Source organism: Loxodonta africana, chromosome 25 (genome assembly GCF_030014295.1).
Source record: "Loxodonta africana isolate mLoxAfr1 chromosome 25, mLoxAfr1.hap2, whole genome shotgun sequence".
Taxonomy (NCBI): Eukaryota; Metazoa; Chordata; class Mammalia; order Proboscidea; family Elephantidae; genus Loxodonta; species Loxodonta africana.
In genome coordinates, this window is record NC_087366.1 from 39,129,413 (window position 1) to 39,148,250 (window position 18,838).

The following is an 18,838-nucleotide window of genomic DNA, read 5'->3' on the forward strand; positions in this document are numbered from 1 at the left end:
TTATCAGTTATTCTTTGTTACTAACGAAATGGCTGATCTGAGTGATAGAGAAAAAGCTTGTTGCCAGAAAACAAGTTAACAGGTTGGTAGGGTGTGATCAAACCATGGTTAATATTATTCCAAAAGAAATAAGGATGTCAATATAAAATCTCTGTATTGTTAATTTGTTATTGTTCTTGTATTAGTGTATTAAAATGACATAGTAAATAAATAAAATGATGTAGTAAACTTAAAAAATCAAGAGTGAAAAGAATCTTAGAAGTAACCTTATTAAAATCCAGAAGATCACAGGGAGATTCAAGTGACTTAGTCGAGTTTATTCCCCTTGCCTGGGGCAGAGATTAATCTAGAAGTCAAGTGTTTGGCTCCCTCTTTACATTTATGGTTGATTAGGTTTAGATCACCTTTTAAAGCTTTAGAAATTAAAAAAAGAACTTGTAAAATAAATATTTTTTGTCTATTGCCATTTTTAAGTTTTTGTTATTGAATTAATATAATGTCTTTAAACATTATAGTCATGAGCATTCCGTCAATGTAAGAGCACGGAATCCCCTCTGTTGTTTACCCGTTGCCATCTAGTCGATTCCGATTCATAAGCGACCTCATAGGACAGAGTAGAACTGCCCCTTAGGGTTTCTAAGGCTGTAATCTTTATGGAAATGGACTGCCACATCTTTCTCCTGTGGAGCAGCTAGTGGGTTTGAACCAATGACCTTTCAATTAGCGGCCGAGTATGTAACCACTGAGCCTCCAGAGCTCCTTTCTGCTGTTTACTACCGTGTAATTTGTCAAATTATTAAAATTCTCTGGGATTCAGATTCCAAATAAAAGAGCTGTACTTTTCTTTTTTGGATGCACTTTACCACTAACACTGTATGCTTTTATTAATTTAAAATATGTTTTGCCCTTACATTTTGGAAAGCAATGTTATCCTTTTTTAACTCAATAAAATATAACCTGGTTGCTAAATATTTTATTCATTTAAGGCTATGGCAGAAATGATGGCTGAGAACTACCATAATATATGGGCCAAGAAAAAGAAAATGGAACTGGAGTCCAAAGGTAATATTTTCTAGAAACCTTTATTAGAAAAATCAGAGTCCAACTACAGAAGTATATGATATGGATTAAAACAATTAGTCTTTTTAGCAGAAGAGTTCATTATACTGTTATTTTGTAAGAATGGTTCCGATATGTCCATGACAGATCCAAGGTGGAGAGGCTTTAATTTCCTCGCTCCTAGTGTGTATTTGTTTGTTCCTTTGGCAGCCCACAGCATATCCAACGTTCTTCACCAACGCCACGGTTCAAACACATCACTTCTTGTCTTTTTTATTGTCTGGTTTTTACATGCATAAGAGGCATTTGAAAAGACCATGGCTTAGGTTGGGCGCACCTTAGTCATCAAAGTGACATCTTTGCTTTTTTAAATGTTAGCCACAGCGAAGTGTCTATATCCTTGTTTCAGAATTTCTATGACTCTCTCGTGCCCATTTTAACATGTGTATGTATTTTCTTCCTAACATCCTAGGTCTTCTCTTAACTTACTTAGCCCTCCCTTGCTGGCTCCCATCCCAGCTTAAATATATCTCTTATCTCATCCCTTTCTGTGTCCCGTCTCAGCCTCTCTGTTTTTCAAAGTCTAGTGATGATATCGTTTCTTACATGCTTTCGTGTGCTCTCTTCTCCTGTTCGTTTCTTAAAATATTAAAATAACCTCATATTAGTCATTTTTCAAATCTTTTCTTAGAATTACTTGCATAAATATTTTTTGATTGAACATGTCCTACACTCATTATCTCTTTGTTATTTATTCAACATTAGTCTATACACACATGGTTGATAACATAGATGTGTGTATGCTGTCTTTAAATACTTTCTATATAGGTTCCTTTTCCCCAACCAGAATATAATCTTCTCAAGTTCAGGACCACAATCCTTATTTCTTTTGTAATCCTTATTGTAGCATTCTGAGCATCAGTAAACCCTTTATTCATCATTGGACTTGGTAAAAATATCCAAGGAGATAATTTTGAAGAGTGGGGGTAATTTCATGGTGGAAGGCAGAGTTTTGATATTGAAGGATAGTACTAGATATCAGACTCTAGGAAACAGGGGAACACACACGAGGGTTGTTCTCCGTTCCACAGAGGGGAAAGGAGAAGACTCCGTATACCAAAATGGCGTATTCCAAAATCTGACCGACGGCTAGGCCTACTGTTCTAGAAACACTCCATAAATGTCTGTTAAATGATTGATTGGTTTGTTGACCTGCTAGCTGGATAGCTAATAAGTCATAGAGTTTTGCTTAGTGGAGTTCTTGAAGGAACATTGCCCACATGACTCTTGAACAAAATTGCGTTTTGTTACATGAGCAGATAATGTGAAAAAACAAAATCTTTTCCTTTTTTTTTTTTTTGCAATTTGTTCATTCACTGTGGTTGAGTGAAAAAATGAGAAGTAATAAGGGCATGTCTTACTACTGATTTTCTAAATAGGTATGCTAGAAGATCATCATTGGTTTTAATTTCTGGGCCAGCCATTTAGATATCCCAGGTTCAGGGATTTCTTTAAGGCACGCCACTCTTAACGAGACATCCACACCTCTGTACCCAGCTTGTGTTTGTCCAAACTCATACTGATACTTGGGAGACAAACATAGTTACAGTAGGTGAGATTAGCCCTCACAGTCTTTAATTATTCTTTTGACTCCATCATATTCTTCTCCTTTTAAAGAAGAAGAGAATTGTTTAGGACCAAAATGGCAGACCAATATGAAAAGCGTTGACATACACAATGCTGGATCTTGGATTTTGGGTTATTGAGACTAACGAATAGAGAAGTGAATCTTGAAAAGAAAAGGCTGGAGATGGTGTACAATTTTAGAACAGAAGCTACATGTCTTTTTTGAAATTTGTTCTTTTACCCGTGACTTAGACAGTGCTTAGGATCCTTACAGCCAACACATGCTCTGCCATTTCTTCTCTGCCAAAGAGTTCTGGGTGGGATTGTGGGGAATTTCTTTCTGGAATTCCCTTAGCAGTTGTATTTCAGGGCCTGTTGCCATCCTGTGTCTTAGTGTGTATGTATGTGTGTGTGTGTGTGTGTGTGTATGAGACAGAAAGAGAGAGGGACAGAGAGATAGAGAACTGAGGGGAACATTACTGATAGAGAGATTGAGAGTCAGCTGGACATGGAGACATCTAAAGCAGTCAGTGCTCAACTCCACAGTTTTGTTTCCCTCTCACCCTGATCTCTTTTATCATCCATCCTGCATCTATTTTCAAAAGATTAATCTGCTTTGGGAAAATCCAGAGAAAATTTTCTCCTCTGCTAACACTGTTGGTCTGTTCATCAAGAACAGAAACCAGTTGCCATCGAGTTGAGTCAACTCCAAGTCATAGCAACCTTGTGTGTTGCAGGGTAGCGCTGTGCTCTGTAGGGTTTTCGATGGCTGATTTTTCAGAAGGTCACCGGGTCTTTCTTCCTAGGCATCTCTGGCTGGACTCAAACCTCCAACCTTTTGGTTATCAGCCGAGCACATTACCTTTTTGCACCACCCAGAGACTTAGTCTGTTCTTCAGTGCTCTCTTAATTAGCTTTAAGCATCTAGAAGAATTTGGGGGAAAATCGGGCAGCACAAGGAGTATGTCATTAGTAGAAAAGATTGTCGATACTACCAAATTAGTAAAAAATGTAAAGAACTAGTGCTCCTTTTGTTTCTTCTTTGCCCATTCACACTTTAAGTATTTTGTACTGCAGTGTCCTGTCATCAAGCCAAGGAGAGCTCTGATAGCAAGCATTTTATCTGTCAGCATTAATTAATTCCAGAGCCAATGCTGGCAGGTTTGAGGCAGCATCCTAGGAGTTACTGGGTAACTACCTCCTGCGTATTCATTTACTTCTCGTATTTACCTACTGCCTTTCCCCTCTAACCATATTATTAAAGGATACGAATGAAGAGAGTTGGAAGATCAAGGTAACTTGCCACACACTGCTGCTATTAAGTGGCAAAAGCGCAGATTTCAGCCCCAGTCTGCTCACTGACTACAAAGTTCATGCCCTAATTCTGTACCAGTCTGATAAGGCGAGAAGAGTTTCAGAGTTAGAAGGTGCTTTGTGTTCTTAGGGATTTTGAAATTATAGAATTTATTTTCTCTCTCCCTCCTTTCCCCTCCTTGATTAGCATCTGACCCCCAAATTATTGTGCATTACAAATTAAGTTGTCAAATTAATGTAATTTTCAATGACTAAATGCAATCCTGGAGAGCTTAATAGGTGAGGATTCCAGAGTGATTAAATTAGATGTTTGAATTAAAAAAAAATTCTTTTGATAGAAGATAAACTTTGTACCCAATGCACACAGAAAAAAAAATAATAAACATTCTAAATACCCACTGTTTGCAAAATGTATGTATTGTCTTCTGACTACTGTAGTGTACTTCATACTGTTCTTATTATATTACAAACTAATTGATACTATTTATATAATATTATAAACTAGATCATATTATAAACATAAGCGAATTATAATATGCTACGTGTTTATTAGCTTGGGAATTAATGTGTATCTTTCCATTTGCGATTGTATAGTGCCACCTAATGGCCAGAAAGTTCAGTGCAGTGACTACATTCTGCAGATGGCGCTCAGTCCAAGAAAGCTCTAGTGAAGTGTGGCAATTCCTCCTCTGCATTTTTGTTTGCTTCTTTCTTTTTGTAGGGAAAATTCAACGTTTATGACTTTTTAAAGGAGATTATAGCTAAACTACAGTGGACATAGATTTAATAGGCTACATGTTATTATAATTGAAACAAAATATTTTCATATTTTTCTCTCTGGAATTCCTTAGCAGTTATATTTCAGAGCTGTTTAGAATTCTACACAAAGTGTTATTACCATACATGTTTTATAGCTTCAGATTCGGGGCATACCACGCTATTCAGTTCTGTTGCTACTATGGTAGCGTTCTTTGCATCAGGTATTTACATATGGAATTAACAGTGCATTTTTGAAATTTTAATAATTTTTCCTAAAATATCGTTCTCATTGTTTTTTTTTTTTAATTTAAATACTCTCTAAAACTTTCAAGTCTGAAATAATTTTTTTAGTATGTTTCACCAGAATAGATATACTAGAAACATAGGCCCCTGCTACAGGTTACTTGCCGAAATTTATAAATCAATAAAATATGTATGCTACACTTATTAGATATTTAAGAGGGATCGACTTTTAACTTAGCACATCTGCATATGGTTTTTCATATATTCAGAAATAACATGCGACTATGAAGGACTCCCTGATCTGGAAGGCGTAACAAAAATTCTTTGTTCAAGTATCATTTTTTCTTCTCTCTCTGAGGTAGAAAAAGAAGTGTATTTTTTGAAATGTGCCTTATAATTTTACTATATCCAGCTGTGCATTTTTTCTGTGTCTGTTTTTACTTTTCACATTCAGAATTTGTTTGAACAGAAAGAAAATGCAGAGTCTTCTCTCTCCTTGGTGATTGCAGATGTTATTAGCACTTGGTATTACAAATGCATGTATTTTCATGTTTTTATTGCCTCTTCGAAGTCATATGAAACCCTGGTGGCGTAGTGGTTAAGTGCTACGGCTGCTAACCAAGAGGTGGGCAGTTTGAATCCGCCAGGCGCTCCTTGGAAATCCTATGGGGCAGTTCTGCTCTGTCCTATAGGGTCGCTATGAGCGGAATCGACTCGATGGCAGTGCTGTTGGTGGAAGTCATATACACAGTCTTTCTTTGAACCAAAAAAACCAAACCAAATCCATTGCCATTGAGTCCATTCCGACTCATAGCAACCCTATAGAACTTAGTAGAACTGCTGCATAGGCTTTCCAAGGAGCAGCTAGTGGATTTGAACTGCTGATCTTTTGGTTAGCAGCTGAGTTCTTAACCACTGTACCACCAGGGCTCCATCTCTTTGCATAGGTTTCCTAAATTGAATGGAGCATTAACAACACTAGGGGGAAAGGTCTTATGTGCTCTGTGATTAAAGGATATCACAGGTTTTACGGTGTGTTCCTATTACGTGTGCCACTCAGATAATTTTCTGACCGCTATGCTGTGTCCTTGTCTTGATATCCTCTTAGGCGGTGGAAACCATCCCCTGCTGGTGCCCTATGATACGCTGACAGCCAAAGAAAAAGCCAAGGACAGGGAAAAGGCTCAGGATATTCTCAAGTTCTTGCAGATCAACGGATATGCTGTATCCAGGTAAAAGCACACCTACTCCAGTTACGAATTCTTTTTATAAGATAGAACATGTAAATAGCTCTATCAGATTAAATGCCGAAAATGAATTCAGTGATAGCTTAAACTAGCTGAGAGCTGCTATTTCGTATAATCGGAATTCACATCTGTCAGAAACATCAGTGCCCTTAGCTGTTAGCCACGTGAGTGAGGTCCTTTTGCTACTTATATTAAATCCCCATCCATCATTTACACAGACTCTCTAGGCAAAAGTCACACTGCTTTTCTGAAGGCAACATTTTACTGCATATTAATCGAGTTATTAACTGTTGTTTTAATATTAGATATAAACTATTCCTTATAAATTAAATCTCACATTTTTCTTCAGCTACAAGAATATTAGGTAATCTTTCAAAAATTTATACATACTTTTTCCTTTTTACAAATAAGATTTTCTAATAGACTTTGTAAGGAACCCTGGTAGTGCCACGGTTAAGCACTTGGCTGCTCACTGAAAGATTAGTTGTTCAACCCCATCAGCGTTCCATCGGAGAAAAGATCTAGTGATCTCTTCCCACAATGATTACAGCCTAGGAAACCCTATGGGGCAGTTCCACTCTGTCGTATAAGGTGGCTATGAGTCATTATCAACTGGACCACACACAACAACAATAGACTTTGTATAAATTGCTTTCCAAGTCTCATAGTTTCATTTTTGCTGTTCTAGAGGATTCAAGGATCTGGAACTGGACACACCTTCTATTGAGAAACGGTTTGCCTATAGTTTCCTCCAGCAACTCATCCGCTATGTGGATGAAGCCCATCAGTATATCCTGGAGTTTGGTAGGTACCGTAGTCCTGTTGCTAGGAGCCCAGTGTTTGTTATTCTTAATGTTTACAGCATCATGATATAGAACAAGCAGTCTGCTGGGCTGTTTATGGTCTATTCACTGATGGTATAAACACACTGTATCCATCCTAAATCTAAGTATACTTCACCAGCCAGTAGGCAAAGAAGTGTAGTTTTTAGTGATGTGTAAATTTTGAACATTTTTTTTTTTAGCCTAACATATAATCCTTTTCTCCTTATAATGTTGATTGGCATTTTCATTTTGAAAAATAAATTGGAAGGACATAAAAATTTTAAGATACAGCTTGTTACTTCCCTATGAAATTAATTGCTCTGCTCTTTAAAAAACCAAACGAAACAAAAACCTCAAAAACTATGGATTCCTAAAATTTCTAGACAGTGTAAAGGCCTTGAGTTTACCTTTGTAGTGGCACACATTTATACTAGACTATTGGCAGTGCAGAAAGCCTGGTGGTGTAGTGGTTAAGTGCTGCAGCTGCTAACCAAAAGGTCAGCAGTTTGAAACCACCAGAAGCTCCTTGGGAGCTCTGTGGGGCAGTTCTAACTCTGTCCTGTAGGGTCGCTATGAGTTGGAATCAGCATCTCAGAATTTTTTTTTTTTATGTGCAGTGCAGAGTATTTTATTATTCATTGAGCATAAAATGAAAGACCTCTTCCCTATCTGGCCTGGCTACCTAAGTACAAAAAGAACTCATTATTTTCAGTCTTAGATTCAGACCATATAATTAAGGCAGGCTTCCCTTATTTCGGAAACCCTGGTGGCGTAGTGCTTAAGTGCTACAGCTGCTAACCAAGAAGTTGGCAGTTCGAATCCGCCAGGCGCTCCTTGGAAACTCTACCAGGCAGTTCTACTCTGTCCTGTAGGGTCGCTGTGAGTCGGAATTAACTCGACGGCAGTGGGTTTGTTTTTGGTTTCTCTTATTTCTGTTATTTGTTATCATTCTCAAATGTTGAATTAAAATTCCAAGTTATTAACAGCCACTGGTTGGTATTAATATATGAAGTCCCTTTTTAAAAACAGTGTTCTGTTCTGATGGTATATTTTTATATTCTTCTCTACTCTCAACTTTTTTTTTTTTTTATGTTCATTCTTTCTGTACTTTCAGCCCCTTTCCTCTGGGCTTCTAATCCTAGACCCCTTAGCAGATATGTCCTTAACAAACCCTCACAACCAAGGGCTCCTCTTGCTGCTGCTGTTCTCAGGATTTAGACTTAGCTTCTGACTCAGCATTAAATTAACATTTGTGGAAATTGCAGCACTGGTATTTTTCTTGTTCCTAGCCTCCTGTATCCTAAATATGATTACAGATTTGCCAGCCGGGCAGTGTTCCCGAAAAGCCTCCCTCTCTGTAACCTGTCTCTTTACCTACAGTTCAAGTGCAGTATTCTTGCTCTCTTCTTAACCACCTTTCTCATCAAAGCCAAGTGTACCGACTCTAACATGCAATCTCTTTTAACTCATATAACTACAATTTTTAACAAATTGATTTCTGATGATTCATCCTGGCTTAAAGCCAAATTAGTCTGAATTGATGAAATTTGACCAAAGAACAAAAGTCAAGCAATGGTGAATTTTTGACACTTTGATTCACGAAGTTAAAATTAGGTTCCTGCTCCACATTTAAAAAGGATCTGATACAGGCAGCAACTGGAGATCCTTTCCTCTTTTTGGCAAGGCACTGGGGAAGAGGGAAGGAAAGAATAACCCTTTGGACAAGGGAAGAAGAAAATTTTACCTTTGCATGGAGGCAGAAACACAGATTTGAGGATGGAATATGTTTAGGTATTATTCATGCTGTGTTCACATTTCTGAATGAACCAGCTAGTACAGTGTTTGCTTGTAGAGGGGGTGGTGAGAATCTTGCCCCAGGCCAATTTATCCATATTTCTTTCTTTCTACAGGGTAGAGAGTCTTAGAAAATATTCTGGGAAGAAAGTAAGACTAGAATGATCTAAAAACAAAACAAAACCCATTGCCATTGAGTTGATTCCAACTCATAGCAACCCAATAGGACAGAATAGAACTGCCCCATAGAGTTTCCATGGAGCACCTGGTGGATTTTGAACTGCCAGCTTTTTGGTTAGCAGCCGTACCTCTTAACCGCTACACCACCAGGGTTCCCAGAATGCTATAGAGTCCAACAAAATAACTTTTTTACAATTCTCGATTTTGCTTGCGGCATTTTCCGAAGGCCGTGGCAGGGCAAATGATGTATGAGAACTCAATTAAAGGAATGGTAGATTGGCCATTGTCAACACAGTTGTTTTCTAACGTTTTCATTCACTGTTATTATGGATAAAACTTTTAAGTTCCTTCTCCATTTGTTCTTCACTTCATTGCGTTCACAACTCGTGTTTAGTTTACTCATTCTTAGACATAGAATATTAAATGTATATTACTTCATTCCAGTTTTAGTATTATATCGTAGCTTATTTTCTCTCCAAATCTGGTTCACATTTTACACAGTTTTGTTAAAATGTACAATGAAAGAAATTTCCGATTTCAATATTTGAAATATTAGCAGATTTAGCGATGTGCAAAATTCTTGACAGAATTTATACAAGGAAGTCTCTTACATGAATTCATCCATTTGCATAATGCAGTTGGGAGAGATTTAGTGTGAAAGTGGTTCAGAAATGAGATTTGCAGGTGTCAAAACCCTTCATTTTCTTTCATTCATGGAAAGAGCATTATCCTGGTATTATAAAATATTACCTAAATTCTCTAAAAATCATCTCGTGTCTATGTCCAGGATTCGATAAATTATATCTCAAATTGTTTTTATTTCTATTTTGCAAAAGAACTTTTTCAAGCAAAAGTCAGTTTGGCTCTTAAAATATTTGAATATTCCATGTATAAACTTCACTAAAATGTTATATACAATTCTGAATTGTTTCTCTCTCCAATATGTTCTGCATATAATTATAGTTATTGTAGTTTATTATTACTTCTTCTCTATGTATGAAACCACTTCTGTATTCTTCTAAATTAAATGCATTGGGTCAATCAATTCTTAACCTTGAAATAATTTTCTAAGCCATGGGGAATACTTTAAGTATTTTTGCTTCACTTATTTGTAAATTGTCTTTTGACATAAATGAACTTTATTTTTTAGTAGAATATTAATTTTCCAACCAAATATTAAAATTGTGATCCTCTTCCTCATTGCAGGGCCTGGTTTCCCATAGTTTTTAAGTTTGTATTTTAGGATCGGAAACATTAACTTTTAGTCACACCAAGAGGTCGGGGTTAAAATTTAACCAATGTGGGAGAAAATATTTGGGAACAAGAGATCTGATAAGGGTTAATATCCAGAATATGTAAAGAACTTCTACAACTCAACAAAAAAAAGACAAATAACTCAAAAAAAAAAAAAAAAATGAGCAAAGGGCTTAAATAGACATTTCACCAAAAAAGATAGTTATGTAAATGGCCAAAAATCTCCACATCATTAGGGAAATGCAGATCTGAACTTCAGTGAAATACTACTTTACCTACTCTAGTTTGGCTATTATCAGAAAAATGAAAAACAGGAAATGTTGGTGAGGATGTGGAGAAATTAGAACCCTTCTCCGTTGTTGGTGGGCTTGTAAAATGGTACAGCTGCTGTGGAATATAATTTAGTGGTTCCTCAAAAAGTTAAAGATAGAATTGTCATAGGACCCAGCAATTTCCCTCCTAGCTATATATGGAAAAGACATGAGAGCAGAGACTCAATCAGATACTTGTACCTCGGTGTTCATTGCATCACCATTCACATTAGCTAAAAGGTGGGAACATCCCACGTATCCATCAACAGGTGAATGTTTAAACAAAATGAGGTCAGTACATACAAGAGAATATTAAAAAACCCACAAACAACAGAGTATTACTCAGCCGTAAAGAGAAATGAAATTCTGGTACGTGCCACAACATGGATGACCTTGAAAACATCATGCTGAGTGAAAAAGCCTGTCCCAAAAGGACAAATATTGTATGATCCCACTTGCGTGAAATCTCTAGAATGGGCAAATGTCTAGAGACCGATGTACAGAGCCCAAAGTGTATTTGCGGTTACTGTGGGTAGGTGGGAAACCCTGGTGGCATAGTGGTTAAATGCTACGGCTGCTACCAAAAGGTCAGAAGTTCAAATCCACCAGGTGCTCCTTGGAAACTCTACAGGACAGTTCTACTCTGTCCTACAGGGTCACTAGGAGTTGGAATCGAGGTGACTGCAACAAGTATTGTATGGGTAGGTGGGAGGGGCTAAAAAAGTGACTCATCACTGGTAAGGGTGGTGGGAATATTTGGAGACATATAGTGGTCATAGTTGCATGACATGATGAACCTAATCAATGTCAATGAGTTATACCTGTAAAAGTGGTTAACATGGCAATGTTTTGTCATATATATTTTTACCCCAATTAAAAAAATATATATTCAATGAAAGTAAATCTAACCAATTATGTTGGTTGTTTTTTCATATTTGGTTTAGTGGATAACACATTTCACGATGTATTCTAAACTTTGCACTTTAGGTGAATATCTTAAAATGTTTGACATGAAACATGTACCTAAAATCTCTTCCTATCTACAGATGGTGGCAGCAGAAGCAAAGGAGAGCCTTTCCCCTATGAACAAGAAATCAAGTTCTTTGCTAAAGTACAGTATACAATCTATCCTGTTTTTGCTTCAATATGTTTGTTTCCACACTTTCACTCTCCAGATCTTTGCCTCTTTTCAGAGTGCACTTGTCCACACATATGAACTTTACTACCAGTAAATCTATGGCGTGAAAAGTAACTGCATGAAGAAGGTGGAATGGATTTTCTCCTTTCGTTTCTAACAAACTTGGACTCATTTGAACTTGCTCTGCTCTCCCTCTCTTATTTCTCAAATGGCAGCCCAATAGAAGGTCTGATTCAAAGTTTTTGTTTTTTTAGCTTCATCATATAACAGAAGAAAATTACCCATTTCTTAAGAACATTTAAATAATGCTATGGTGTAAATTTTTTTTTTTAGATAAGCATTTCTCTCATAAGGAGGAAAAGCAATAGTTTATAAATGGACACATTAAAAGATCCTTTACTATGATTTTCCCCATCTTGCCTGGTTAGATGCTTATTTAAGATTTCAGAGTCATAGAATATTGTGGGGCTGTAGTCCTATTCATTTTATAGACGAGGAAGCTAAGGCTGAGAGGATAAATTGTTCGTATACGAAGTGTAACCCACTATTATTATTCATTCATTTTAATAATTATTGAGAATTTGTTTTATACCTGAAACCATTCTTCAGCTAGTAAAGGAAGGAGATGAAGTACTGCAAAGCTTCCATAGTGAACTTGTCTGCTTACTCAGCACTCACTCTATGCCCAGTCATTAGACTGGCAGTAGGCTGTATCCTGGGATTTCCTGTGAACCGCGGCAGTCATGCACACTGTCATGAGGACCTTTGGAGAAGGTTTTCTTTTTACAACACCTTGCAGTTAACCTAGAGACCTCGTACTTGCTGTCAGTTTCCTTTTAATATATTTGCATTTGGTAGGATTATTATAGATAATAAACTTTTTGTGGACTTTAAGATAATATCTGGTTTTGATCGATTAATATTTGGCTTTTATTATGTTTTCAGAATTGTTCCCTTTATGTTCAGAGAAGTTTCTTTTGTGGCCTTTTCTTTCCACTCAGTATAGCATTTGAGGTCCATACCAATCATCTGAGATTTGTTCTGGGCTGAAAATTGGTAGTTATCTGTTTTTATGTATATATCCTGTCTCTTGTTTTTTTAATAGGATGTAACCTCCCCTGATAGCGACTTATCAAAAATTCTGGGTTCATTACCTCTAACTGTACCTCTAAAATGTATTTCTCATATTGTGTTGCCCAGATACTCCATAGCTCTAGTGATTTTGGGTGCAAATACTTAGTGCAGCTTCATTGGTATTAAGCCTGTGATTCATTCATTCACCAGATTTATTGAGTGTCTACTCTGAGCCAGACACTAAGTTTAGGCAGTGTGACAGCCTCAAGGAATATCAGTAAAAACTCATGTACTCCCATTATCTATAACTGTGGTATACCACATGGTGGGGAAGAAGGTGTAGCAGACACATCCGAGTTTGGATACTAGGAATGCCAGTTCTTCTCACTCTTTTCATTTGTTTTTTCATTTCTCCATTCCACAAATGTTTAGCAAAAAAGAAAAAAAAAATTTTTTTTTTTCTTTTTTGCTATAGACCCAGCAAAACCTTAAGCCCTAGGAATTCAGTGGTAAACAAAACAGACTGAATAGCAGTCACAGAGGCCAGGAAAGGGCTATAATTGGAAACAAAGCCTGAAATTTTTCTTTCTCTCATGGGCCTTGTAGACTCTTAGGGGAGAGAGACTTCAATCCAAAATCACACATATAAAACATAAGATTGCAAATGGTGTTATGGGAACAGAGAATACAGGGGTTTTATTTAGCCCAGTAGCACACTAGGTAAGTGCTTGGCTGCTAACTGAAAGATTGGCAGTTCGAACCCACCAGCCGCTCTGCGGGAAAAAGATGTGGCGGTCTGCTTCCATAAAGATTACAGCCTTGGAAACCCTACAGGGCAGTTCTACCCTGTCATATAGGGTCACTAGGAATAGGAATAGACTCAACGGAGCACAACAACATCATGTAGTTGAGGAGATCAGCAATGGCTTATCTGATACAGTGCAGCTGGGTGGAGGGGTGAAGTTAATAGTTTAAGGGGTGGGAACTACATTTCAGACAGTGAGGATTTTATGTGCAAAGCCTTGTGGGTGTAGGTGAACAGAGTGAGGAAGAGGCATTGACCACTGACATCACAGTTAGCAAGCAGAAATGGGAGGTGAGCCTGGAGAGAGGCCACATGATAAGAACATTGTATAGGTAGTGCGTGACAATGTGACTTTGAGTAAGTCACACTTTCTGTGTCTCAGATTCAATACCTGTAAACCAAGTCCAGTGACACCTACCATACAGAATAGTTACTAGATAAATGAATTGACAGGATGTCAGAATAATAATACCTCACCAAACCCACTGCCGTCGAGTCGATTCCAACTCATAGCGACCCTGTAGGCAGAGTAGAACCACCCCATAGAGTTTCCAAGGAGTGCCTGGCGGATTTGAACTGTTGACCTTTTGGTTAGCAGCCATAGCATTTAACCACTATGCCACCAGGGCTTCCATAATGCCTCATACAGAGTACCAAAACCAAACCAGACCTGTGGTTGTCAAGTCAATTTTAACTCACAGCAACCCTATGGGACAGTGTAGAACTGCCCCATAGGGTTTCTAAGGAGAAGCTGGTGGATTCAAACTTCTGACTTTTGGTTAGCAGCCGTAGCTCTCAACCACTGTGCCACCAGGGGACCACACATAGTAGAGACTCGATAATTGGTAGTTATTTATTATCTTTGAGTCTGGTGGGCACTGAACTATTTATATGAAAATAATTAAAAAATAGTTTTCCAGATCACTAAAAATTTGGTCTGTTCCCCATTATCACACCCCTTTTCTCTCTCTCTCTCACACACACACACACACACATGCACTGGAGGTTATAAAGTGAGTTTGAAAACAGGTCTACTTTGAGAGGCTCTAACAGGCAGGACTATGGGTACTGGGGGACCTGTTGCATGGCTGCCTGCCCCAAAGCCTCTGCATGCATTCACCCCCTGACAGATTCCACTGTGTAGATCTGTTTTCCTTTACTTTCTTTCAGGTCGTGCTTCCTTTAATTGATCAGTATTTCAAAAACCATCGCTTATACTTCTTATCTGCAGCAAGCAGGCCTCTCTGTTCTGGAGGACATGCGTCAAACAAAGAGAAAGAAATGGTGACTAGGTAAACAGCTATAAAAGTAAAAAATGTTGTTTAAATTAAGTGTGTATGAATTGGGGAAAGAAACTCTCAGGACTTCGAGGTGGGAGCCTGAGAAGCGTGTCCCACCCATCCTTCTTGGTCCCTGTCCGCTTGGAATCAGGCGTTGTGAGGTGGACATTTCCCACAAATTAATATATGTGTCCTAGATGTTGAGTTTCCTTATTTCGCTGTTAAATGTAATGCTGAATAGAAAATTACCCAATGCAAAAGCCACAAATAGAGGCTGTAGATGCATCACTCTATTAGTATTTTTGATAAATGCTCCTTTTAATGTTTTTTGTTTTGTTTCTTAACCTCTACAAACATAATACTTTTGCCAGCTTTCATTTCCAGTAAGGCAAAATCCTATTTGCACAGACTTTAATTTAATACATATATTTTTAACACTAACCAATCTTGGAAGGAAATGAAGTAAAAATATATACTTTCTGAAGATTTCCCCTAACGCCAGTCAAGCCAGCATCTTAGCAATGCTCTCTTGTTTCTGTTTAGACCACTGTATTCTTTGTAGATTTATTCGTGATTCTATTGGGGATTTCTGATCTATTTCCTCAAAATTCTGCTAGACCTTGCTATACGTAAGAATCAATTACCTACTAAGTCTCCTTTTATGTTATGACATTGCTCAGGAGTCCATGCCAGGCTTTTAGATTGTGTCGGAACAAAATTTCTGTAGAAGTGAGTAAATCGTATGCAGCAAAACACTGGAGAAAACGCAAGCTTTCTTGGACTTGACTGTAATGATGTACTGCCGAGCAAGGAATGGCAGTGCCGTGTCAGCCATTAGGGCAGAGGGAGAGGATATGGAATACAGAAGGTCCCCAGTCGACCACGGAGAAGAAATACCATTTCTGCATGTGTAACATTGGGGATGGGGCCTGGAAGGGAGTCCTCAGCTCTTCTTTTTTCTCTAATTTTTCATATGTTTTACCAACTGGTAGGTCCTGTGCTGTAGGATTGCAACAATATTAAAAATGCCCTCAAACTTCTTTAAATAATAATTTTCCTGTGAAGTTGATAAAACTGATCATAGTAGTTAAAATCCCAGAGAGAACCCATGCCAAGGAAACACTTTGTTTCCACAGACTGTGTCAACAGAAGGAGAGACAATGAAGTGTTACTTCCAACATATGTGCTCCTTTCCTTATACCCCCTGGCAGGCCTACCTTCCTGGCTTCCCTTTCAGAGAGAGGGCCTGTGTTTCCCCACTGCACTTGCGCACTCCTCCCACGTCTGCCCTGTGGGCTGTGAGGTGCGTACAAGGGTCTGGATGACACCGGTCTCCAGTTACCATCACACCTCCCGGAACCGAGCACACAACATAGGCTTCTTGTGCTCCCTGTGTGCAGTTAACCTTGTGTAATAGAAGCTTTGTTCCCAGAAATTTTGGTTAATTTAGGTGTTATGCAGTTATATACACAAAGAGAAAAAACATTCAGAGAAAACAGGGGAAAATGCAAATAAAGTGATATAAAGTCTCCTTTCCCCACTCTCTTGCCTTGTGTTTTATTATTTCTATTCAGTTTTCGGAAACTCTGGTGGCCTAGTGGTTAAGAGTTTGGCTGCTAGCCGGAAGGTCAGCAGTTTGAATCCACCAGGCACTCCTGGGAAACCCTATGGGGCCAGTTCTACTCTGTTCTGTAGGGTCACTATGAGTCAGAATTGACGCAATAGCAATGGCTTTGGTTTTTATTCAGTTTTCAGCCTTACCCTAAGAACTACTCAGTTGACCACCAAATGAGTTCATTTTCCTTTACCGACTCTGTATCCCTCATAGAATAAACCATAAGAACATTGTTATTCTATGGTAGCCTTAGTTCCTGTGCTGTGGGTCCTTAGGCTTCCCCCTCTAACAACACTGCACCAGACTTTTTGTAATTTTATCTTCAGTTTTTCGTCAGTTCATGAAAAGGAGGTTGATAAGTTTTACTTCTCCCATAGCACCTTTAAAAAGTAACATGTCATTTAAAATTCCAACACACAGGAATGAGGTGGATAATAAGAGAAGTAACTTATTGTATCACGTACTTTAGGTCCAAACATCAGTAGAATTTAACCTCAGAGAGAAAAATTCAGCCAGGAAGAAAACTATTAAAGTCATGGATAAATAAATTATGGCACCAAAAAAAAAAAAATACCGTTGCCGTTGGAGTCGACTCATAGTGACCCTGAAGGACAGAGTAGAGCTTCCCCATAGGGTTTCCAAGGAGTACCTGGTAGATTCAAACTGCCAGCCTTTTGGTTAGCAGCCATAGCTCTTAACCACTATGCCATCACGGTTTCCTAAATTATGGCACATGTATATACAAAATTCTGTTCAGCCATTAAAATTATGATGTAGACACGCATGTAATGACTTAGGAAAAATATGATAAAAAATAAAATATATGTTCAAATAGTATTATCCCAATTTTTAAAAAATATAAATTTGTAAGCATAGAAAAATACTAGTAGGGAATAAATTTAATTTTGACAGTTATTTCACTTGGGTAGTCTATTGTAGATTTTGTTTCTTTATTTTTTAATATATTTTGCAAGCTTTTTAAATAAAAAAATCTAACTTACATAATCATAAAAACTATGTTTTAAAACAACCACCACCACAACTAAAAACAACCAGATAATTTATTTGACATGTTGAAATGGAATTGCTGATACACACATATACCATATTTTTATACAAATAACGTGCACCTTCTACTTTTGTCAACCGTGCCTTCTCCCCGTGAGGTGTTTTCATAAGCGCCGCCGTGCCACTCCTCTTCCACATGTTGCTGTAAAAAAATTAGGATAGTGTGTTTATAAAAATACCTCTCGGCTGGGAGGCTGTGGTTGGCAAATGCACATTGTAGGAAGGTGTGCGTTATTTACGTAAAAATACAGTATATGTGTTTGTGTGTTGTGTGTGTATATAATATATATACATATGTTTATGTATAAAATAAATATTTATAAATGTTTTATTCTTTACCATTTCAGTTTCATTTAAACATTACAGTTTCAGTGAATCTGTTTTTGGATAAAATAGGTAAAACTGGCCCTACTATAATGAATAAATAAAAAAATACTTACATTCGTATGAGAAACATTGCAATGATAGTTTTAATTTTCAATGAACAGTTTAAACTGTTTTAACTGCTATGAGTAGTTGTGTGGGTCTAAGTTACCTTCTCCACAAGTAAAAACTAGCTGTTTCCATTAGATGTTTAGATACTTACTTTCTGGCACTAGAAATTACGTATTGTTTACTGTGTATAAAAACCAAAACCAAACCCATCGAGTCAATTCCGACTCATAGTGACCCTCTAGGACAGAGTAGAACTGCCCCATAGGGCTTCCAAGGAGTGGCTGGTGGATTCGAACCACCAACCTGTTGGTTAGCAGCCAAGCTCTTAATCACTGTGCCATCAGGGCTCTGCTGTGTATGATGTAAGTGTCATAATGTCTGCAATGAAGAGTAAGATTTGTTCTCTGCACTCCAGAAGTGTACATGGCAGGAGCTATGTATGTAAGTAGGAATGTAGCTCCAGTGTGAGAAGAGAGCCAAGAGGAGCCGTGGGATTCAAAGTAAAAGAAGCCCACTTTGGGTGGGTATGGAGAGTCTAGAGATTTGTGGAAGTCATGGCATTCAAAGTTGATCCTAAAGAATGTGAAGGTCAGAGACTGAGGAAGGGTACTATTTTCTAAATGTAGATGGTATATAGTATGGAAGGTGGTAATTTAGCAGAAATTGCTAGAATAAGGCTCTTTCTTTCTTTTTTTCTTTTATCCTCCCTCCCTCCCTCCTTCCCTCCCTCTCTCCTTCCCTCCCCCCTTCCTTCCTTATTTTTCATTCCTCCCTCCATCTCTCCCTCTCTCCTTTTCTCACTTTCTTTTTTG

General features: G+C 37.8%; 1 protein-coding gene across 1 annotated transcript in view; it reads left to right on the forward strand.

Moving 5' to 3' along the window:
- Window positions 1–18,838, forward strand: part of LOC100676989 (ryanodine receptor 2) — a 362,795-nt gene that overhangs the window by 185,649 nt on the left and 158,308 nt on the right. The window contains exons 45-49 of the mRNA XM_064276716.1: window positions 987–1,062; window positions 6,110–6,233; window positions 6,937–7,052; window positions 11,658–11,722; window positions 14,799–14,920. Coding sequence (XP_064132786.1) covers window positions 987–1,062; window positions 6,110–6,233; window positions 6,937–7,052; window positions 11,658–11,722; window positions 14,799–14,920 — 503 coding nt within the window. The remainder of the gene's footprint in view (window positions 1–986; window positions 1,063–6,109; window positions 6,234–6,936; window positions 7,053–11,657; window positions 11,723–14,798; window positions 14,921–18,838) is intronic.